Raw genomic sequence first — 24,276 nt, forward strand, 5'->3', positions numbered from 1 at the left:
TAGGTATAGCTGATGTAGTGGGACTCTAAGGAGAATGAGAAACTGGAGGAGGGAAGCCTGTGGGAGGAGGGGGGACTTTAGAGTAGGGCAGAGGTGAGAGGGGCTAGGATGCTAGCATGGACTGTGAAATGTGTAGCAGGTAATGAGATACTGAGGGAGCCTGGAAGCCAACGTGCACTTTGGTGTGCCAGTAAGTAGCCATTTATCCCTTCCACCAAAAATAAGAGAAATGACTCCTTTTGGTAGAGGGGAACTGACTTCACAATTTCCTGAGGATGCTGTGTTATGGTCTGCTGGCCTGGCCCGTCACCTGGGTACCCTGTCCCTTTAAGACAAATCCCGCCTACTCCAACCCTCCCCTTCTGCCTCCCCCAGTCTATGCTCTCTCTTTTTCCATCTTTCTTCTGGGGGTAACTACTGTCTCTCCTCCCTGCCTTTCTTGTCTTAATCCCCCTTCCCTTTCCCCTCTATAACCCACTAAATAAACTCTATGCCCAAACTCTCTGCATGACGTGTCTTTCTGTCTCTCACCTGCCTAGGTCTCTCACCCATCAAGGCCACAGGGGACTCTCACGAGGCCTGGGGGACCCACCGAGGTCTCAGGTTGCCTGCCACTACCCCTGTGGGACCAACTGCCCCTTTGGGACTGACAGCCCCTCCCTCATCCTTATATCTTTAGAAAAGAACAACATGCTGGCTTTTGTCTAACCCCTAGCATTTGGGAAATGGAGTTTCCTTTTCAGCTCCTACATGACAGTTGATCATATTATTCATTTACAGCTAAGTGTGTTCCTTATGACACACTTGCTTCAAACATTCTATTTCATAAGAGTTGAATTTGCAGGTTGATTTCAAGAATTAGGAAGCCCCCCCCAAAAAAAAGAATTAGGAGGCCCCGCCTCCCGGCCCCCAACTGTGAACTGCACAGCCCTGAAGTCACAGAGGACAGTTGTCATCAGCATGATCAAATCATCCAGATGAAGGATGTGGACGTCAGCCTGTTCACAAGAACTCTGCACTCTCAAATCATTCTCCTGTTGTTCTCAGGTGCCCTCGGGTTTCATGTCCTGTTAATTCAGGAGCAGGTCTGTCTTTGCGGGGGCCCAGGCCACACAGCTGCCAAGGCCGGCAGCACAGGGTTCCAGGAAAAGTCATAAACTGTCACCACCTAGGGAGGGCCAGCCCTAAAGAAAAGTACTTGACATTTCAACCATTAGATAATATTAGATAAGACCCTGAGCCCATGACTCACTTATTCCCCTTTTGTCAAGCCCCTAGACAAATGTCAGCCAATCAGGGTCCTGAACCTTGGAAATCTCCTCACCTCAACCTCTACTATGATAAAAACAAAAACCCTACCCTGCCTGGGCTTGGCACTCTCTGCTCTCAACTGCTCTGTTGGACAGAGCAGAGTCCAGGCTTAAGATTGAATGAAGGCTCTCTGCTTTCACATACGAGTGCAGAGTCCGTGATCTGGCTGTAATTATCTTCACTGTTTATCTCTTCCCAGTGCAGGCATCCCAGTGCACAAGGACCATGGGAAAGTCTCACTGCTGTCTTTGGGGAGTGTTGTGTCTTCAAGTACCCTGAACTGCCATTCATTGCTCGGCTGGGCTGTATGGACTCCACATGGTGGTGGAAGGATGTCTTGTCCTTCCCAAGTCACTTTTTGACCCTTGTGCTCATAGACCATCTATCCAGGGGACCAAGAATATCTTGGTCCTGTGAGCATCTGCCAACAGTCGTAGCACGAAACAGACAGTCCCCAGGACACAGTCACCGTCCCATGCACTGCCCTCCAAAGGGCAGGGTCAGCTGCACTTGCCACGCCTCTCCTTCCCAATCTCTAGTGACAGAGTCCACTTGGCCCTTGGGCTTCCATCCTGCGTCACTAACTTGGGTATCATATACTGTCCATAGGCAGATGACTCCAAAGGGAATGTGTGTCCACGGGCAGGTGACCCCAAAGGCAATTCGCTCCACGTTTGTTCATCAGTTCCTCAATCCTAACACAATCTGACCCAAACCCTACCTTTCCCTCCCAAGCCCGCCCCATCCTAGCACATTCTCATCTTAGCAAAAGTAAGAGTCCATCCTTGCGACTGTTCCTTCAGTGTGTATCGGATGTGGGGTGACAGAAGTGACAGGGACTCACACTGCTGATGGGTGGCTGATCTTCCTTGTCCGCTTGACTGCACTGTGAGTCACCTAGGATGCCAGGAAAGCCCACCTCTGGATGAGATCATTTACGGAGAGGATTAACTAAAGGGGAAAGACACCCCGAGTGTGTGCAGCATTGCCCATGGACTGGAGCCCAGATGGAAATGCAGGTGAGGAGGAGGGAGGACCCGCATACCTTCTTTGTTTGTGGTCATCGATGAGGTTCACTGCTCTGCCCTGTCACAACATCCACCGCCACTGTGATGGCCAAAGAAACACTATTTTATACCAGGCATTCATCTTGGTACCCACTGGCCATTTGTCTCTGCCTTCAGTCCCTGGAAAATAAGTTCTTAGTAACCCTGACTCAGTGACCTCCACCCAGAGATGTGCAACTGTATCATCTGCTTGTTATTGATGACTATGTGATGAATTGCTTTCTGGCTTCTGTAACCTGCTTGTGCCGATAGCCAAGGACTATTTTGAGGTTGCCTTGACTGCCTAATCTTGGCCGAGCAGAACAACTCCTTGTGAGATACTCAAGGTCTTCTTGTGGGTTTTGCCTTTAACAAACCTTCCCTTGCCCCCTTCTTGTGAAAACCTCAAGTTTGTCTCAGAGATTGTTGTCCTGCTATCAGCTAATCAATAAATCTTTTAATTATAGTTAGGTTGAGTCTATAGTCTTTCCCCAGGGGTCAGGTCCGTAACACCATGATGTCGTGCCCACACATAAGGTCAAATGACCGTGGTTGAAACACTCTGAAATCATGAGCTAAAATAAATTCTTCCCCTTTTAAGTTGATATCAACAGTTGGGTACATGGTGGGGTGGGGTGGGGTGGGGGGGTCGCGCAAAGATGGGAGATGAATTACCAAAGTCTATTAAACAAGAAGCAAACTTTATTCTAGAAAAAGAAAAAAATCTCCATGGGGCACAGAAAGCTTCTCAGCTGTAGCTGTGAGCACAGCCAGAGATGGGCTTGTATGGCTGTGGCAACGGGCTGTTTCTGACCTCCCCTTTCTATAGAGAGGAGCAAGCATTAGGTAGGAACAAAAGAATGTTTAAGATCTCAAGGTAAACTCAGATACACATTGCCTTTATTTATTTATTTATTTATTTATTTACAATTTCCATTAACAAAATTTTTTAGTTAAACTAGTGTTTGTATTTAGTCCATTGTTTCTCTCTGGCACTTCCTGATGGTGTTACCAAAGCTCTACCCTCCCCTGATACTGCCAGCTTTGCCTAGCAGGAAAGGGTATGAGAAAATGCACAACCAAAAAGCCAGGTACACCCCATCATTTAAAGTTAACTCAGCTCACATCAGTTGCTGGACATGAGTAGTCAGGGGTTATCTAAAAGCTGACCCTCAGTTTGCAGAGGGCCGCTTCAGCCTTGCAGACAGAGCTATGGGTTATAAAGCGGAGTGACCCACTGTTAATAGTTAATCCTTAAGCTGCTGACAGCCCGCTCTCATTCTCCCAGGTTTCCAACTTTATATTTCTTTATTTCTACGTTCCTATCTCTGGAAACTACATTTCTATATTCTTGGACTCTTCGCCAGCAGTTATATAGTCACAGAGACACAGAAGTAGAATCCGGTGACAGCCAACGGCTCCTTGGGTCTTCTCACTTCCTGTAAGGTTTCCCGTGCATGCAGGAATCCTGCTCTACGATTCAGCCATGAGAAAAGAAAGCAGATGCACACAAAACAGTTATAAGCCAATATTTAGGGCAAGTTTATTTATAACCAACAAAAATTAGGAACAACCCAAATGTCTTTTAACCACTGAGTGACCCAATCGTCACCTGGAATTCTGCTCAGCAAAGAAAAAGGGGCAAACAGCAGCAGCAAGTCAAATGGTGTCGTTCTCCCACTCAAACCCTGTGCTGGCTTCTTCAACACAGAGAGATAACCTGGCATGCTGGGATTTGGAGTCCGGACCAATACAACTCTCAGGCCTGGGGGCTGGGGGCTACGCTCCCAACTTAACAAACAGCTCTGCATTGTATCTGCCCGACCGATGAGATTAGTCACATCCGTGAGGCAGCTGTTTTCAATTCTAGCCTTCCTGCTGCGGCTTGTGGTGCAGCTCAGCAACAGGGCAGATCATGCTTCTAGGTTTCTCTTGTTATTATGTTTGAAACTCCCATGGCTCAAAACCGTGACTTTTCCATGCAACATGTGACCACTGCCATTTTGACTGAGGTCAGGTGACCTTACAAACATCTTAACTGATGGGCAGGTCAGGTGACTTCTCTGCCATCTTAAATGAAGGCCAGGTCAGTTGACCAAATCCAGCCATCTTTACTGAGGTTTTCCCTGCCTGGTCCCCCGGTGCTGACTCTGTTCATATGTGTTTTGTGCAGTGGCATGCCTTTGGTAGAGCCCACCAAAGCATCCTCTTGGACCATTTCCTGTTCACTCTGTGTGTGTGCATACATGTGGCTTAAATACACATGTTTACTGTTAAATGTTATAATTGTCTGTCCATTATATCTCATTCCAGACTAGTAAAGCAATAAGTTTCATGTTTTAAATTAGTATGTAATTTTTAAGACTCTTACAAAAATACGGTATATTTAATCCAACCCTGATTTAAAATATATTAAGTTGTTCTCTACTATTGTTAGTTCTGCCGTTAACCTTCTATTGCAAGCAGTTTTTTCTTCTTTCTGTCTTTTTATGAGTCTAAATCTTATCTGTTGAGAGCCAGTATAGTCAAGCATGGACCCTGTTCTCCAGGCAGATTCTACACTGTAGTTATAATTTATCTATACCCAGTAAACAGCCCTCAGCTGCTCAGAGATCTGGGGAATACAGCATTTAAATGCTTAATTATAAAAAAACACAACTTTCATAACAAAAAAGAGACAGGTTGGCGCAAAGCAGCAACACTCTGTTTCCTCCAAAGAAGACAGAAGACAAACGGGCACAGAACAACATTCAACCACAATTTGCTTCAACTGCCAAGCGCTGACCACTGGGAAAAACTGCCTTTCATCTAAATTGAAGATCTCCAGACAGTGGACAGAATTGCTGGAATTGACAGCCTAACTGCTCAGGTCAAGGTAGGCCTCTCTTCCTACAGATTTCTTAGCCCAGAGGATCTTCTGGAGCCTGGCAGGCCCTGTGCTAAACAGCAAAAGAAGAATATGACTCTCAGCAACCATGGAGGGCCCTGAGAAGTAGCTCTAGGTGCCAACCAAGTAAGTTCTCTGTTGTTTTTTAATCAATAATTCAAGTAAAATTTTAATCTTCTCAAAGATCTCTGATGCAGTTTGACAGTTGAGAGGTATTATCAGTTTAATAGGACAACCTCACCAAACAAAGTTCAGCAAAATACAAATACAAGTTACTAAGGTATGTACTGGCAAGTTATAAAGGTGTAAGGACAAATATAATTTATCAAATTTCTCTCTCATGCTGCCTTTCATAGTCTTAAAAATACTTTCATTCTGATATAAATATGCTACTGTTTAAAACTTATATTTTCACAAACCCAAAAAATTCTTGTGAGTTCCAGGGAGCCGAATTGAAGGATCCACCTTAAACAGGTCAGATATACCCCTCTCAATTCCCTGGTCTTTTATTTATTTATTTATTTTTTCTGAACTTAACTTTGTCCTCTGTTCTGCCAATACTTAAACAAGTGTAAGAGACACCAGATATTTCCATACCACAAACACCGGACAGGAGAAAACAGACCAGCTATGCCAGGATGTGGTCAGCACCCAGCTTTCTCAAGACCCCCCCCCGCCAAGATGACACCCACAAATAAGCAGGAAACAGTCTTGAGAATCTGCCACCCCAATTCCTTTAACCTGTTGTGCCTAACTTCCCTCCTTTTTATTTATTTATTTATTTATTTTTTAAAATTTTATTTATTATGTATACAGTGTTCTGTCCGTACGCATGCCTGCACGACAGAAGAGAAAACCAGATCTCATTACAGATGGTTGTGAGCCACCATGTGGTTGCTGGGAATTGAACTCAGGACCTCTGGAAGAGCAGCCAGTGTTCTTAACCTCTGAGCCATCTCTCCAGCCCCCTCCTTTTTAATTATAAAAAAGAGATGGGAATGTAATGGTCTGTCCTGTCCTTTAAGAGACAAGCCATACCCACTCCCTCCCTAGTCCTGCTGAGGCAAGCAGATCTTCCTTCTGCTTCCAGCCTGAATCTTTTCTTTTAGTCTCTCTCCCAGAAGAGGCAGCTTCTGCCTCACTCCTTTTTGCCCTCTTCTCCCCTTCCCCCTCTCTCTGTTTCTCTCTCTCTCTGCCTCTCTCTGCTCTTCCCCCTTCTCTCCTTCCAATCCCCACCCATAACCCACTAAATAAATACCTACTTTCTCTGCATGGCACATCTCTGTCTCTCACCTGCCGTGCAGCTCCCTGCCTGGGACTGGCCGCCTTTGTGGCCTGCTGTGGTCTCATGCCCACTGCCTGCTGTTGCCACTCGGGACCTGTGGCGTTTTACTTTTACCACAACAAACCTCACTTTCTCTCACGTGATATCTGAAACTCATTTTCTGCTGAGACCTCCCTACTTTGCCCAGGTTCTGAAAAGTGTCCCAGGGGCTGACGGGTCCAGAGCCCCAGTTCTGGGTTCCCTGTGGGAACTGGGGACCCTTCTGCACCAGTTACCTTTCTTGTTGCCATGACAGTCTACTGAGACAGAAACACTGAAAGGGACGAGGACTTATTTTGGCTTGTAGTTTCACGGCACAGTTCATGGTGGCAGGAACGTGTAACCGAGACTCATCTTGGAAGCTGAGAGAGCATGGTAGGAAGGTGCCAAGGACAGCTCACTCCAAGGACCCACCCCTAGTGACCTACTCCCTCCATCTAAGCCCCACCACCCAAGAGTCTACAGCTGGACTGGGGAGAATCACCAGGCATCTGTCGACAAGTCTGCTAACCTGAGTCAGATCCCTGGGACCCACGAGGCTCAACTGACACTTGATGTTCTCTGTCTTTTAGTGTCCACTGTGGCGTATGTGTGCTCGGGAACAAACACACAGACACACACAGACAGAGACACACGTGTACAGACACAGATACATACACACATACAGACACACACACACAGAGACACAGACAGACACACACAGAGATACACAGACACACAGACACACAGGCACACATACAGAGATACACAGATACAGAGACACAGACACACAGATACACACAGAGACAGACACACAAGCAGACACACATATACAGGCACAGACACACACCGACATACAGACACAGATACACACAGAGACACACAGACAAACACAGGCACACACACAGAGACACAGACAGACAGACACAGAGACACACAGGCACACATACAGAGACACATATACAGACACAGACACACACACACAGATACACACAGATACACACACATATACAGACACACACACAGACACACAGACAGACAGACACACATATAGACACACACACAGACACAAACACACACACATACAGACACACAAGACACAACACATACAGACACACACACACACACACACACACACACACAGCTGGTGAAACGTAAGCCTGTGAGTACACTTCATGCTCAGCCCACAGAGCTATTCTTCCTTTAGCTCAGCTTCACTATCTTGGTCAGTATCTGGTCTCTTTCTGCCTGCAATTAAAAAAAAATAAAAACCCACCCTGTAAAAGGCCCTCCAGAAACACATCAACTCAGGTGTTCGTTACCAAGGTAAAAATTAACCAAAAACCTATTAGCTTCGTTTACCCTCCATCAACCTTAAAAACCCTTCTCATTCCAAGCCAGGTGTGTCCATGCACGCCTATTACCCCTAGACCCAGGGTGTGGGGAGAGAGGGCTAAAGTTCAAGGCCAGCCTTAGCTACACAGCAAGTTTGGGGCCAGCTTAGATTACGTGAGTCCCTGTCTCAAGCAAGTCGTACGTCCAGGAAGCACATCGCTACCTCTCCACCGTGCCGACGGCTTCCGGTGACCGTGGCTTTGGCTACTTCTCATCCACCCGAATCACTTTTTCCTGACAGCAGAGACTTCAGTTTGTTTTTCAGAGGTCTGATGGTGACATCGCTACCTCTACGTTGTGTCTTTCCCTTCCCAGCCTAAATGTACGTGGATGTGTGGATCACTGGAGGAATGCTTTGTTCAAGGCTCTGACACGCGACTACAGGTCGGGGCTAGCATGTGTCTTCTACCCCGCCCTGGTGTGTAATCCTTCAGCTGTCTCTCACCTGTCACCAGGCCCAGATGAACCGCAGGGCCAGGGTGTTTGTGCAGTACCACGGCCTCAGCAACAAGAGGAACGCAACAGTTTCTCCGACGCATTCGCCATTCTTCCAACTGACCTGTGCCTCACACGAGAAGGAAAACATCTTTTGCCACTGCGTTTTGGCCAGCAGGAAATTATAAGAGTCCCTCCCCCCAATTAATAAAAGTCTGCCCCTCTCTTTATTCAAAATAACACCCCAGTCCCAGCTGACCTGTATGTTCATAGCTTTTGGCTGGATGCCATTGCAGTTTTCTCTTGTTCAACTCATTCATGGCTAGACCTGCTCCGGTGTCCCTCCGGCCCTCTGGTGGGACTGGTTACTTTATCGGTTGGTGCCCACAAACTGTTGAAGTTAAAAGAACATAACTTGGAGTCTGAGGAATTGGGTGAGGCAGCTGTGAGTTAGGGTTCCTGGGGAGGCAGGAAAAGTGTGAGCTCATGGGCTGTTGAGTGCTGGAAAGGAACAGGGGCTACCGTCCCCCCTCCCTGGGACAAAAGTCTCCACTTGCAAACAGTGGGAGCTGGCACCGTGGTAACGCTGACCTCACTATATCTCGCTTCAGTTTCGAAACGAACACCTGGCCATTTCTTGTGCCTTACCTCACATCTCCTCTTGACTGGATGACTCAGAGGCTGGGTGTTTCCACTCTGAGGATTTTTGTTTTGTTGTTTTTTTTAAGTCACACTTTATTTATTATTTAGGCGGGCCTCGGATTCTCTGTGTAACAAATGGCATTGAACTCCTGGTCTTCCTGTCTGTTCCGTTCAGATGCTGAGATTACAAACTTGCACCACCATGACTAGTTCATGTGGGGTAGAATCCGGACCCTCATCCTTATGGTTGACAAACAACATCCTTATGGCTGGACAAACACTCTCCAGAGTGAACTACATCCACCAGTCCCTTACTCTGGATTTTTGAAATTTTGTTTGTCGTTTTTATCTGTAAAATGGATGAACAGAATGAAAAGGTCCATCCACAATCTTCTTCTTTTTTGAGAGGGAGAGGGCACATGTGCACATAGGTTAAAAAGGATCTCTCACTAAACCTAGAGCTAGGCTGGCAGCAAGCCCTAAAGATCCTCTTACCTGCATGCCCCCCATGCCAAATTTATAGGCAAGTGTGGCCACGCCTGGCTCGTGTGTGTGTGTGTGTGTTGTGAGGAGTGTAGGCACATGCGTATCACCATGGCACTCGTGTTAAGCTCAGAGGTCACCTTTTTGGGTTGGTTCTTGCCTGGGCTTGCTTGAGGCCAGGTTTGCAGACTTTCATGGCTCCGAAGCCTCCGGTCTCCATCTCCCAGTAGGGCACCCTGTGATTAGTTGTGTGAGAGTGAGCTGAGGTCCTCGTGTTTGCATAGCTAATGCTGATCCACTGGGAGAAGCTCACACACCCTTCTAACCAGGATGCCCTGTCTGCACAGGCTGAGTACAATAGAGCCGGTTTGCTGAAGTCCTGAACTTGAGGGGAGTCCTCTGTGACCTTTACAGACCTATAGAGACGGTTCACAGAGGCGAGAAGTCAGTTCAGTCCAGCACTGCTCAATAGCTGGCATCGGCTACACTTTGAGAGTCTGACCCTAAGTGGGTTTAGTGGTTTTTGTTTTGTTTTTTTTTTGACAGGGATTTTTTTTTTTCTATAGCCCTGACTGTCCTGGAACTTGCTCTGTAGACTTCGGTTGGCCTCGAACTAAGAGAAATCCACCTGCCTCTGTGCCCCAAATGCTGGAATTAAGGGTGTGTGCCACCACTGCCCGGTTTATTTTAGACATTTTTAAGCACAGAACAGTTTGGTGAGAACTTTTCTGGTGACAATTAATTCAATTCCTCGACTATGACAAAACATACATGAATCTCCCTGAGGAACAAAGTAAGCTAAATACAGCTCAGACATTGCTACCGTGAGGGCTAAGGCTGTGTTTGAGGCTTAGGTCATTGTGCTTAGAACACCTACAAAACAAAGATGCCTCTGAACTGTAAGCCCCACTTGCCCAAGGATATATAACTTCCTGGAATGCTGGAGGCTCTTCATGAAAGATAATAAACCACATGTCATTTCTATAAACAAGGTTGGTTGCCCCAACTGCACAGAGTGTGCTTGGCCACATGTCGATGGCAGGTACGTAGGCAGGAAGTACATCAGGATGTATACTTGCTCCTGATTGGACCAAGGCAGGAAGTATGTAGCCGGAGCCTTGTGGGTTTTGCTTTTCTGGGCACCTGACTAACATAATTCATGGCCATTCTCTAGGAGTCCTGGGTATAGACTTGGCCAATGTCCATCTTCCTGGCCAGTATTTAATAAAGCTAGCTCTAAATTTGGCTCAAAATTGTGGTAGTGTCTTAGTCTTGGCCAGTGGGGTTAGCACAACATTGAAACTCTTTGTAAACTGCACATGGTGGCATACTCCCAGGCAGAAGCAGGGAGATCTCTGTGAGCTCGAGGCCAGCCTGGTCTACATAGTAAGCTAGTATGTAGTAAGACCCTGTCTCAAAAAAGCAAGCAAGCAAACAAAAACTCACTTCTTTGTAAAGCCCATAAAGATAGGTTCTACAGATTGACTCAGAAAAACAAATTTATGCCAAGAGTCTGGGGGAAAAGTGTCTGACCACACAGGTAGAACAGAAGACACCAGAATAGAGAGCTCCTCCACGCCCAGCCTTCTGGGTGGATAACGGAGTCTGCAATCCTTCCCTGGAAAGAACCAGTCTGGGAGTTTAATATTCCAGCTCCCCTTACCGCTCACCTGTGAACACAAAGATCTCCGTGCCTCTTGCAGGAACTCGTCCCCTCTGTGAGCTGATTCGCTCTGGCATTTTGTGCCAGAGATGGAGTGTGGCTAACCCGTGAGGTGATGAGAGCAGTTGCTGAAGTCTGTTGCCTTGATCGAGGAATTCATTAGATTGCAACATGTTAACGCATCTCATTCACCTGACAGAATTCTTCCCAAAGGAGACAACTTTATTATTTGACTAGCCTCGATGAGTTATTTCCCTAACATGGTACAAGCAAGACAAATCAGGTCTATTTTTGTAGTATCATTAGGAACTCCTTGCTTCATATGTTATTTGATCACGAGGCACAAAATGAGGCTCCCATCTTGGGCTTCTAAGGGGAAGCACTCATTTCACAGATGAGAGTCTAAGGGCGGAGGTGAGAACTTCCCAACAAATGTAACAAAGTAGGGACCCATCCCTGCTTCAGACCCAGGTGTGACTAGCAGGGGTCACAAGGTCACAGAAACCCGGTGCTGCATGAACAATGAGAATTTTCGGCAAAGAAAATCAGCTTGGCTAAAGCTAAGTAGATACCCAAAAAGGCAAAAAGATTTGCACTGTTTCGTGAGGTAAACAACAGCTAAGAGAGTAGAGAGTGCTCGGACCCGGTGACATTAGAGGTGCAGAAGGGCCTCACAGAGCAGAATCCTGAGGTCTGAGAAGCTGATGAATCCGAAGGAAAACACATGTGTTTGAGGTACTAGGCTCCTGTCTCTGCATCTGAAGTGGGGCAGGGCCAAGTTTGCCCTGGAAGTTTGAGAAAACTGCAAATGGGAGGCCGGGAGACCCTGGCCATCAGGGGTCAGAGGCCAGTGCCTCATGAGGGCGGTCAGAGCAAAGACACTTCAGAAGTGGAAATTCAGGATCCGGGTACTAGTCAAATCCCACTGAGGGTTCATTGGAATCCTGGCTTGAGGCCTTGCGAGGTACCACGGGCAGGACAGCATCCTCAGCAAGGCTGGAGTCTGACCTGAGCGCCCCTCTTGCCCCTAGAGTGGGAGTCGGAGATATGAAGTACCCATAGCAACGCAGGAAATAACTTCCTGGAAAACTCTGAGTATTTCTGAGCTGATACTTCCTGGTCTGGAGGGCAAACCTTGGCTACATTTGTTTCCATAATGAGCAACCAGGCCTCCCATGGGCTCCTACTTCTTAAATAGGGTTGGCCAAGAAAGGACTGTGAGCCACAGTAGTGAGAGGGGGATCCAGAGCTACCTGTTCTTGGCTCATCTCTGTGAGTCTGGGGAGGGGCCATGGGGGTCCCCTCTCCTTCCTGAAGGGTAGGTGAGACTTCCGTATGATAGCCTCACAGGTGGACTGACACACGGCTCCTGTCGCCTCTGATTCCTGGTGGCTCGTGAGTTCCTTGACCTTCACCAGATCACATCCCTGGGACTGCAGGGCGGGAGCATGAATGGGCAGATCTTGGCAAGTAGTTAGGTTACAATTTGATTGCCTCTAAACTCTGAAATACAGCCCTCCCCTAGACTGAGTCAAGGACTCTGACCCCACTGCAGGTGGACCGGAGAGGAGCCATGGAGTCCTGGGCAAGGTGCATTTTTCTTCTGCTGCTGCAGTTGCTGCCAGGTGAGGGATGTTCTTCCTGCAGTCACCCTCAGCCCTTCCTCCATGATGACCCCCACCATCCTGCTTCCTTGGGATCTTCAGCTGCTCTCCCTAGACGACCAGAAGAGGGCTGAGAGGAGGCCAAACCCCACGTGTCCACTGACCCTCTGAGGGAGGCAGGAGGAGGTAGAACCACAGAGGAAAGTGGGTGGCTGCTCCTGAGGGGGCGATGTCCCTGAACCATGTCTCACGGGGGTGATAACTTTGTGGATGGAATGCTAACCCTAGACCCCTTCGGTTTTCTCTTTTAAAAATTTGATGAGAATTTCACGTGCATACAATTTGTTTTGATCATATCTGTCTCCTACCCACCTCGCTTCATTCCCCTAGGCCCCTAGCAAGTAATTCTTCCAACTTCCTCCATCGTCTCTTCCTTCCTCCCCTCTTCTGCTGCTGTAACTCACTGAGTCCAGATACTGCTGTCCATGTGTCCACGGGCATGGGGCCATCCTCGTGTCCATGGGCAACCCATCAGTGGTCACACCCCACAAAGAAAAATTGCTTTCCCTCACCTATCAGCCAATAACTGCTCAGCTAGAGGTGGGCCTTGGGAGCCACTCCCCATACACCACCGAGTGTTGTCTGCCTGGACAGGTCGTCTGTGCATTACCACAGCTGCTAGGGGTAGCAATATGAAGGCAACAGCCGTGTTATGTCCAGAGGATAGCTTTCCCCAGCCTCTTCCCCATCCTGCAGCTTGTATCCCTCCTGCCTTCTCTTTTGTCCCGTTCTGGAGCTTGGGAGGTGTTGACGTAGATATGGGTGTCCCACTGAAACCGAGTCGCTTGTTCTCAGTGTTGTGGCCAGTTATGAGTGTCTTCATGGACCAGTCCACTGAGAAACTTTCTCTTGTTTTCTAGGAGGCCATGGGGATGAGTTGCCTTCAGGTAATGACCGGCACTGAGCGTCCCAGGGAAGAGACCAGGGCAGGGGGTGGAGGGAGATGTTGGAGATGGTGGGTCCTGGGTGGGGCTGGCTTTCTGAGAAGGTTCTTCTGCAGTGTGTGGCCATTCCAGAGATGCTGGGAAAATCGTGGGTGGCCAAGATGCTCAGGAAGGACGGTGGCCGTGGCAGGTCAGCCTGTGGATAGCTGGAGAGGGCCACATATGTGGGGGCTCCCTCATCCACCCGGGATGGGTGCTCACGGCTGCCCACTGCTTCAGCAGGTAAGTGAAGGGTGCAAAATGGCCGCCATTCTTGTTACCTTCTTCATCTCTGGCAGAGGCCTCAACAGACTGGGCCTGTCTCTTTCTAGGTCTAAGGACCCTAGCTTCTACCAGGTGAAGGTTGGTGGACTGACACTCTCCCTTCTGGAGTCCCACACAACCCTAGTGACTGTGAGGAGCATCTTTGTGCACCCCAGCTACCTCTGGGAAGACACGTCTAGTGGAGATATTGCCTTGCTGCAGCTGGGCACGCTTCTGAAACCCTCTCAGTTCACTCCCGTCTGCCTCCCAGAAGCCCAAGCTCCTCTGACCCCTGGGACTGTCTGTTGGGTAACGGGCTGGGGCTCTACCCAAGAAAGAGGTGAGGAAATGAGTCCACACCCAGTCCCTACTCCTGTCTATGGGAAGGCTTGGCTGGGAGGGGATGCACTGCCAAATTGTGTGGTTTGCCTTGACCAAGGTGCCCACTCAAGGCAGATTTGGGGAACCCCACCCAGTATGCAGGGTTCTGCCTTCTGCAGAAATGGGTAAGCTGAGGCCCAGCAACCATGAGATTATGGAAGCTGGCATAGCAGGGGCAGACTGCCCTTGAACTCTGCTCCCTGACTCTGTTTCCTGGTTTTGGGACTTGGAGAGGGAGTAGAGAACAAAGAAATGGTCGGAGGTTCGTGTTGCCTGCATGGTGGGAGGGGTTTCAGCAGGTCAGGGCATACTCAGGCCAGGACTCTCTCTTGTCCAGACCTGGCGAGTGTCCTCCAGGAGTTAGCTGTGCCTCTCTTGGACTCGGAGGAGTGCGAGGAGATGTACCACATCCCGGAGAGCAGCCAGTCAGGGAAGCGCTTCATCCAGTCAGACATGCTCTGTGCGGGCTTCGCAGAGGGCCAGAAAGACGCCTGCCAGGTGCCAGCAGTCCTGCCTCCACATAGTTCATATCCCTGCCCCACACCCTCGGGACGCTGAGGAGGACCAGGGGACTCACCCAGTCCCTGAGGCCTCGGCAGAGGGTGTTTTTAAATTTTTTTTTTTTGACCGGACTGTCCTCCTTTTTCCTCAGGGTGACTCTGGGGGACCACTGGTCTGTGTCATCAACAGTTCCTGGATCCAAGTGGGAATCACCAGCTGGGGAATTGGCTGTGCTAGGCCGCTCAGACCCGGCGTCTACACACGGGTCCCATTTTATGTAGACTGGATTCAGAGAACCTTGGCAGAGAACCATTCTGAAGCCTGCGGGGGCCACTCCGGAGCCTCTGGGGCACATCCACTACTGATGCTAATGTTGCTGGCCATAGCCTTGCCAGCGGCTCTGTGAACTATGAGCTCTAGTGTCCAGGATCCTCTCCCGGCTCCCCCGTGGGATGGGAGACTTGGAAGCTTAGAGAAGACACTCAGAAATGGTGGGTTTACAGGCGACAGCCTGGGAGGTGTTGGAGGCTGAAGGGACCTGAGTTTTAAGGACACAGTAGTCTGGAACACAGGGACACATCCTATCAAACACAGGCAGCCACTCACACGTTACCACAGGCCTGGTCTTGATTCAGCTCTCCATGTGCTAACTCCTTCAGCGATACACAGTGCTGCAGCCAGAGTAGGAAAGCCCAGAGAGGGCCGTGAACTTCCCAAGGTCACACAGTTAGCCAGCTGGGATAGAATCTCCATCAAACAAGTGCAGATTGGAACCTGTGCATCTGCCCCAAAGGGACCCCATGCTGGCATGCACCACCGCACCTTGTTGGTTCCCAGGACCCACATCATGGGGCTTACAACTGCAGGAGGTCCTGCTTCTGGCCTGAGGACATACACATGGGGGCACACAAACACATAAAATAAATCATTGTTAAAAAGGCGTGTTTATTTTATGTGGATGGGTGTTTTGTCTGTATGTGCAGTACCCACTCAGATCTCTCTCTCTCTTTCTCTCTCACATCTTTGGAGACAGGATTTCTCTGTGTAGTCTTGGCTGTCCTGGACCAGACTCTATAGACCTGGACTGGTTCTATAGACCAGACTGGGCTTTAACTCAGAGATCCACCTACTTCTGCCTCCCGAGTGCTGGCATTAAGGGCATGTGCCACCACCTCTTGGCTCCTTTCAGATCTCTTGAAACTAGAGTTACAGACTAGGGTTATAGACAGTCGTGAGCTGTCATGTGGTTGCCAGGAATTGAACCTGGGTTCTTTGGAGGGACAGCCTGTGTTCTTAGCCACGGTGCCGTCTCTCCAGCCCACAAAATAAGGCAAATATTTTGAAGAAATCCTTTGACAGAGCAGCTTTCCGTCCGCTGGGTCTGATCACAAGGTGCAGGGTGTGCGGCAGATGGAACTGCTTTCTCAGGGCTGGAGAGGTGGCTCAGAGGTTAAGAGCACTGGCTGCTCTTCCAGTGGTCCTGAGTTCAATTCCCAGCAACCACATGGTGGCTCACAACCGTCTGTAATAGGATCTGGAGCCCTATTCTGGAATGCAGGCATACTTGGAGGCATAATGTTGTATACATAATAAATAAATATTAAAAAAAAGAAATAGCTTTCCCTCAGTTTCTCTAGCAAATCATTTACATTGTGTTTTTCAAACACATCTGGCCGTGGGCAATGTACTGGTAAGTTGTTATGTGCTTTTTGAGCTCACTGAGAAGCTGGGAATAGGGTTGCCCCAACCCCGTTTCAGACCCAAGCACATTTAAATGTCCTCCAAGACCCCTTGTCTAGGAACAGACTGCTCTCTCTAAATCCATGACAGGAAGGTAATCGAGAGACAGGTGAAAACGCCACTCTGTCCTTGGAGGTTTGAGAAACTCCCACTGTCTGTGTAAGATGAGGCAGGTGGGCTACAAGGGCCATGGAGAGATGCTTACTTCTTTGAGAAAACCGTCCATGCTCCCCAGGGCCAATCCTCTATTTCCTGAAACACTGCCCACCCCAGGTGATCGCCTGGAATGCCTGGGGCCAAAGCCAAGGGCAGGAGGCAGAGGCATGGCTTAGTTGATAAAGTGTTCACTGCACACGCATGAGGACCCGAGCTTGAACCCCAGGACCATGTGAAGATGCTACGTGTAACAGCGAGCACAGTAATTTGAGTGCTGGGGAGGAGGAGATGAGGCCCTCTGTGGCTCCCTGGCCAGTCAGACTGGCCTAAGGGGTAAGCTCCAGGCCCGTGAGAGACCTTGTCTCAAAAAAACATAGGGTTGCTAGCCCAGGAGTAAAACACTTGAGGTTGGCTTCCATCCTACACACACACGCATACACACATACACACACACACACTTATGTGCCTATGTACATTGAACTCACACAGACACACTCAGAGACACACACAGATACACACACACATAAACACACACACACAGACACATACACACACACACAGAGATACACACACACATAGACACACACACAGACACATACACATACACACACACAGACACACACAGAGACACATACACATACACACACACAGACACACACAGAGACACACACACACATAGACACACAGACACACACAGAGACACACACAGATACACACACATAGACACACACACAGATACACACACACATAGACACACACACACACATAGACACACACAGACACACACACACATAGACACACACACACAGCTGACTTCCCGGGTTAGAGGGAGAGATCATGTGAGCAAGACACCTTCCGGCCCTGGGCCCTCTGCCCTTTCAGAGGACAGGCACCGTTGACAACCTCAGTCACGCCTGGGCAGAGGTGTCTATCGTTCTGTTGCCTCTGAGTCTGGGTCCATGGAACCCCTCACAGACCTTCCTGGGTGTCCCTTTCTGCACTCTGCCCTAACCCATTTGCCCTTCCAGAATGGACTCGGTCTTTCAGAGCCCACTCTGCCCTCTCCTTTCCTATTAATGTTCAAGTGCTGAGCTGATAAATCCTGTTGCCTTGTGCCTCTGGATAACTACCTTGTGCCTCCGAATAATTACCCTGCAGAAGTCAGCAAGACGGTGTGGAGTAGAACAAAAGAAAAGGTCTCAATTTGCCTTCCAGATTTTTTTTGTGTGTGTGTTGGGTATTTTCTGAGCAGGATCGGATATAGCGCGTACTGGGCCTGGCTCACTGTGTAACTGCTGATGACTTTGAACTTCAGGTTACCCCACTTTCACCTCTGGGATTTCAGGGGTGTGCCACTAAGCCCTGTTTCAATTCTGCATTCCATATACCAGATACTGGTAAACCTACCCCTGTATCTGTCAACCCTCAGGAAGTTTCCAAACAAGAGCCTTCTTAGATTGCAGCCTTATCTCTTCAAAGGACCACACAGCCTGTTTCTAAGATCCCCTCCGACCCAGGCTAAGTGTGTCTCCATGTGCATGCGTTCTGTAGACCAACCTTCATTCCCACCCCACCCTCCAGGGCTGATTGTCATCCCAATCCACCCCCCTCCAACAACGGGTTACAGGAAAGAGCCGGAAACAGCATAGGAAAACCCAGTTCTGCAGACTGGTATAGACTGCATGCAAACATGGTCTCCTTTGTCTTCTGTTAGTCTGGATATCCTCCCACGATGATACTGCCAATGGATTTTGAAAATGGCCTTTCTGCTCATGGTAGCGGGCAAGGAGGTGCAGGGTTAGGATGGAGGTCAAGGATGTAATAGCTGGGGATTGGTGGGTGCCCTAGGGGAGTTGGGCTGTGTGGCACCCAGGTGACTGTAGCATCGTCAGGGACTCCTCTCCGGCACCCCTGCTAGCTGCACTGTCTGTATAATCTAGGTGGCCTTCCTCAGATGCAGATCTAGTGACAGGTTCCTTCTTGGACAGGTTGAAACAGAACTGCCCAGTTCCGTGTTGTGCAAGAGGAGGCAGTTCATGGCCACAGAGACAACAGGGAGACGCACCCTCCAGGGTCAGGCCAGACCAAGGATAAGGAAATGGTTACAATTTATTCAAATGTTCCGAAAAACCCACAGTTGATTTCTGTTCAAAGGTCAAGTCGGGGAATGATTGGCTGAGCTGAGGGACTGAACCAGGAACCAAGTGGGGAACAATGGAGTTTCCCCAGCAGCAGTCCAGGGCTGAGGCTAGCATGGCCTCCTCTCTGGACTGGGAGTGCGTTGATGAGAAGTGATTCTCAAGGACACATGGGCTGTGCCAGTGGCACCGTGTGGCTGGCTCCAGGTTTCCAGGATGGAGGTGCTGAGGCCACTGGCACAAGGGGTATGGAAGGCTTCACAAGGTCCATTTCCTTCATGGTTTGGGGCTAGGCTGGTACCCACACAGGAGGCGATAGAAGGGAAGGATTTGGATTTCAGTATCATGCTCTCTTGGCCTTCGAATCCTCATCTGTAAAATAAGAATTAACCTCCCCAGCAGGGTGTTTATGACGATTAAATGAGTAACAATTGTGAAAGTATGTACCATCATGTGTGCGCTGTGGTACTTGCTGAATGCTGGTCTGTTCTTCCATCCATCCTTCCATCTACCCATCATCCAGCTGTCTGTCTGCTCACTGTCATGTCCATCTGTCCATCCATCCATCCATCCATCCATCCATCCATCCATCCATCCCCCACTCACCTATTAACCTATATGTCTATGCATCCATCTATTTATCAATCTGTTCATTCATCTTACTATCATTTGTTTGTCCATCCACCTATCCATCTATCTACCTACATACACATCCACTTAGCCACCTACCCATCGATCCCCTCATTCAAAAAATAACAAATCAGATCATAGGACAATTTCTTGTATGGATTCCCAGACTTTGCAGCAACACCAGCTCCCCATCAGTCTTGCATGGATTCCAAAACCCTGCAGCAGCACGGGCTTCCCAGCAGCAGTCTTGCATGGATTCCCAGACCCTGCAGCAGGCACCGGCTCCCCAGGAGCAGTCTTGCACGGATTTCCAGACCCTGCAGCAGGCACAGTTTTCCTCACTACTGTCTCAGCCTCCTTCCTCCTTCTTACCACTCACTGTTACTGGCTCAGTTCTAGGTTCTTTCGCTCAAAGAGAGACAAAAATCACAAAAGGCCAACAATAGCATTGAAAGGAGGCTGTTGAGGGCTGATGTTCGAGAACACGGTGGCTCGTAGACAGCCTGGGTCAACTCTTCCAGGAAGACAAACTCCTCTGTTGTCTGCCTGGTGGTTTGTGCTGGTGGTTGTGGCTATTGCAGAAGGCAAGAAATGCACCAGAACTTTAATCTTGGCATGAGGACAGATCACAGTATGAAGGTCAACTTATGCTCGAAGTCCACCTGCACTGGGGCTGACTAACATACTTAATAGGTACGTTTACACTCAACCGGGAAGGTCAGGCAGCGGTCAAAGCCAGGCGCTCTGAGCACAATACTGTAGGAAAGTCCCTTCGCAGGCTTTGGAGGAAGTAGGAGGCGTCAACAGAGCAGAAATCGTCCTCAACAAGGATGGGAAACATGGCTCTGGAGTCGGGCCTTCTTGTTCCCATCCCAGCCACCAGAGACACATGATTGTTGGGAGCTGTGAACCCCCAGATCCGGAATTTCTTGTGAACAACGTGTTATGCTTGCAGCTGCTCTGAGCACGAGACCCTCAGGAGTTCCTGATGGCAGGGGAGTGATTTCTGGTCTGTTTGGCCGGGGTATGGCTATCAGTTAAGGATCCCTATATAAGCTGCCCCTGAACACAATAAAGGGGGCATTCCTGCGTTTCAAGGATGACCTGTGTCTCTGTCGGTGTGACTTTGTGTGTTTAAATCTCCAGGCCCTTGCCCAGCTTGCAAATGGTCCTGTAGTGCAGGCGCCACAATACAGGAGTAGACCCGTACTGTCACGTAGTACAGGCGGGCGCTACACATGTTCCTGGTTTTTCTTGTATCTTTCAAATTCCACCAGCATGGTAACTTATACCTGTAGTCTCAGCACTCAGGAGACCGAGGCAGGAGGATTGTCTTGTACACAATGCCAGCCTGTGTTATGACTTGAGAACGAGACTGAAAACAAAACGGGTGTTAGGGAGATGGCTCAGTCAATAAAGCTCTTGCCTTGCATGCACAAGGACCCGAGTTCAATCCCCAGAATCCATGTTTAAATAGCATAAAAACGAAACAGACAAGGAAGCCTGCACCTGTAATCCCAGCTCTGGGAAGGCAGAAGAAGCAGGAGGATCCTGGCCAGACAAGCTCGAGGCCAATGAGAAACAGTGTCAAAGAACCAGATAGATCACTCCTAGGGTTGTCTTCTGGCTTCCACTGGACTGCACGCACACCAACCCCCTCCCCACACCAATGACTGCACGCACACCCACGTAAGCACCCACATCAACCTCCCCACACACACACCAGTGACTGCACGCACACCCACATAAGCACCCACACCAACTCCCTCCCCCCCCCACACCAGTGACTGCACGCACACCCACATAAGCACCCACACCAACCCCCCGACACATACACACACCAGTGACTGCACCCACACCAACCTCCCCCCACACACACCAGTGACTGCATGTACACCCACATAAACGCCCACACCAACCCCCCGACACACACACCAGTGACTGCACACACAGCCACATAAGCACCCACACCAACCCCCTCCCCCCACCAGTGACTTGGACACTAATGGAATTTATTTATTTAATTTTGAGACAGTGTCTCATTTTGTAGCCCAATCAGGCCTTGAACTCGTGGCAATTCTCCTGTTGCAGCCTCTAGAATACAGGGATTACAGGTATAAACCACCGCTTTCTGCCGAACCTTACTATTTATTCATTATGAGACGGAGTCTTTTCTATCTCAGGCTGACCTGAACTTGCTATGTAGCACAGAATGATCTTGAACTTCTGGTCCTCCAGCCTCCACCTTCTAAATGCTGGGATTACAAGGTGTTTATAGCCAGATCTGATTTATGTAGTGTTAGAAATTGAACCCACGATTCCTTACATGGTAGGCAGAACCCCACCGGTTGATTACATCCCCAGTCCTTGACTTTTCATAGGAGTTTCTGTTCCAATTCCCTTTTTCGCATATCCAAAATGTCTTTTTCTGGTGATCTAAACTTTTCTTTTTGTTATATGTTTATTTATTTATCTTTGTTTCTTTGACACAGAGTCTCTCTATTTAGCCCTGGCTGTCCTGGAACTTACTCTGTAGACCAGGCTGGCCTTGAACTCACAGAGATCTGCCTGCCTCTACTTCCTGAGTCCTGGGATTAAAGGCGTGCGCCACCACAGCCTGGCACAGCCACCACAGCCTGGCACAGTTGTGTGTATTTGTGTGCACATGTGTGTAGCTATGCCTGGGAGAGCAATGAGTAGAAGAAGGCAGAACCTGAAAGGGAGAGATCCTCCTCTTGTCCCCTCTCCTTTTTTTTCCCTTTAGTTCTTTAAAATTGCTTGTTTATTTATTGTGTGCATGCAGGTTTGCTCACTAGTCCCCTGTGTGCATGTTTGGAAGAGAGAGGGAAAAGTTCTGGGAGCCGATTCTTTCCCTCCACTGTGTGGGTCCTGGGGATCTAACTCAGGCTGTTCAGGCTGGTACCAAGGCCTTTACCTGCCGAGTCACCTTGCTGGTCCTTCTCTCGTGTTCTGGTTACTGTGGAAAATGACTAAAGCATCCAAATGAAAGAGACTAACGATATTGACTGTTAGCAAGGACGGTGGGTGGAAAACTTACACTCTGGGGAACATCGAGCTACTGCCGCTTTTAGAGCTGATTGGCAGTTTCTTTTCTTCACGTACCTAGACTGGCTTTGAAACTGCCACATAGCTAAGGTTGACCTGTAGCCTCTCCCTCCAGTGTTGGGATTACAGGTGTGCAGCATCATGCCTTGCTGGCAGTTTGTTTTAAATGTTTCCACTCACACCATGAGGTGATGTGGGATTCCCCTCTGTGTGCTATGAATACCATTGGTTAACAAAGAAACTGTCTTAGGTCTGCGGGGCACAGTATAAGTAGGTGGGGAAAACTAAACTGAATGCTGGGAGAAAGAAGGTGGAGTCAGTGAGAAACCATGTAACCACTGCCAGGAGCAGACACACTGCAACTCTACCTGGTAAGCCACAACCACATAGCGTTACACAGATTAATAGAAATGGGTTAAATTAAGATGAAAGAGTTAGCCAATAAAAAGCTAGAGCTAATGGGCCAAGCAGCAATTTAATTAATACAGTTTCTGTGTGGTTATTTTGAGTCTGGGCAGCTGGGGATAAACAAGTGGCCTTCCTATAACAATGAGGCATCAAGAACAAAAACTTCTGCCTCCCAGGAGTTTAACAGTCCCCCAACAAACACCCCAAATATTCATTACTTGTTCTGCTTCCTTGTTGTGGATGGGATTTGACCAACTGCTTCAAATCCCTGGTGCCTTGACTGCCCCACAATACACCTTGATCTGTGAGCGAGAACAAACCCTTTCTTCCAAGTTGCTTCTGTCAGAGTGTTTTGTTTCAGCGGCAGGCAAGGTAGGTAGGGCACTCCTGAATACAAAACACAGAAGAATTCGGGAAACTCATTATCAAGCGAAGGAATCCAGATGCAAGGCTGCCTCCTGGTGACTTCTTTTACACACACACACACACACACACACACACACACACACACACACACACACGACTTAGAGGTAGCAAAACTAGTCAGCGGTGACAGAAAACATCTTGGTGGCTCCTTGGAACTCAGGATGGGAACACTGAACGTCAGGAGAAGCTTTGAGAAGTTGACTTTCCACTTTTATGGGGTGTAGCGGTTTATTAAAAGCTGTCTAACTGCACTATGGTCACAGCTATGGTTCTTTGTTTTGTTTTGTTTTGTTTTTTTGAGACAGGATTTCTCTGTATAGCTTTGGAGCCTGTCTGAAACTTACTCGATAGACCAGGCTGGCCTCGAACTCACAGAGATCCGCCTGTCTCTGCCTTCCAAGTGCTGGGATTAAAGGCGTGCGCCACCACCACCAATTTGTTTGTTTTTTGACCCAGGGTCTCACTCTGTAGCCCAGGCTCATCTTGAGTTCAGACCCTCTCATGTTGGCCCACTGAGTGCTGGGATTATGTGTGTGCTCACCACACCTGACTCACACATGCCTTTTATAGTTATAACCTGAATAAAGTTGACAAACCCTGAACAGGAAGATACAGTTGAATAATGAGGTCTAAAGAAGGTAGGGCCATCAGGTCCCAAGAAGCTAGACAAAACATGAGCATGCAATAAGGCAGAAGACACTCCTGTGTAAAGGTCAGACGGATAAGAACTCAAACACTCATAAAATAGAAATACCTCATTAAACAGAAACGCGAAGGAGTGTTGAGGGCGGCGACTGAACCCCACTTGGGGTAA

General features: G+C 48.7%; 1 protein-coding gene and 2 long non-coding RNA genes across 4 annotated transcripts; 1 reads left to right on the forward strand and 2 right to left on the reverse strand.

Annotated features, from left to right (window-relative positions):
* Nucleotides 1-3,240: 3,240 nt before the first annotated feature.
* Nucleotides 3,241-8,964, reverse strand: LOC125401588 (uncharacterized). The gene is made up of 3 exons (XR_007232396.3): nucleotides 8,637-8,964; nucleotides 8,388-8,501; nucleotides 3,241-3,830 (listed from the first exon to the last, which is right to left on the reverse strand). It is a non-coding gene; the product is annotated as an uncharacterized LOC125401588 (long non-coding RNA).
* Nucleotides 8,965-12,464: 3,500 nt separating this feature from the next.
* Nucleotides 12,465-15,838, forward strand: LOC125401589 (serine protease 30-like). 2 transcript variants are annotated; one of them, XM_085694700.2, is made up of 7 exons: nucleotides 12,465-12,483; nucleotides 12,721-12,790; nucleotides 13,690-13,716; nucleotides 13,830-13,995; nucleotides 14,085-14,356; nucleotides 14,735-14,895; nucleotides 15,050-15,838. In XM_085694700.2, the coding sequence occupies exons 2-7, from the start codon at nucleotides 12,739-12,741 to the stop codon at nucleotides 15,302-15,304; spliced, it is 933 nt and encodes a 310-aa protein (XP_085550826.2). In that variant the 5' UTR covers nucleotides 12,465-12,483; nucleotides 12,721-12,738; the 3' UTR covers nucleotides 15,305-15,838. The 2 variants fall into 2 exon arrangements, with proteins under 2 accessions (XP_085550826.2, XP_085550825.2); XM_085694699.2 differs by lacking the exon at nucleotides 12,465-12,483 and adding an exon at nucleotides 12,542-12,560.
* A 3,047-nt stretch (nucleotides 15,839-18,885) lies between these two features.
* On the reverse strand, nucleotides 18,886-20,219 carry LOC125401591 (uncharacterized). The gene is made up of 2 exons (XR_007232397.3): nucleotides 19,662-20,219; nucleotides 18,886-19,304 (listed from the first exon to the last, which is right to left on the reverse strand). It is a non-coding gene; the product is annotated as an uncharacterized LOC125401591 (long non-coding RNA).
* Between the last annotated feature and the right edge of the window lie 4,057 nt (nucleotides 20,220-24,276).

Source organism: Myodes glareolus, chromosome 9, assembly GCF_982192425.1.
Source record: "Myodes glareolus chromosome 9, mMyoGla1.1, whole genome shotgun sequence".
Taxonomy (NCBI): Eukaryota; Metazoa; Chordata; class Mammalia; order Rodentia; family Cricetidae; genus Myodes; species Myodes glareolus.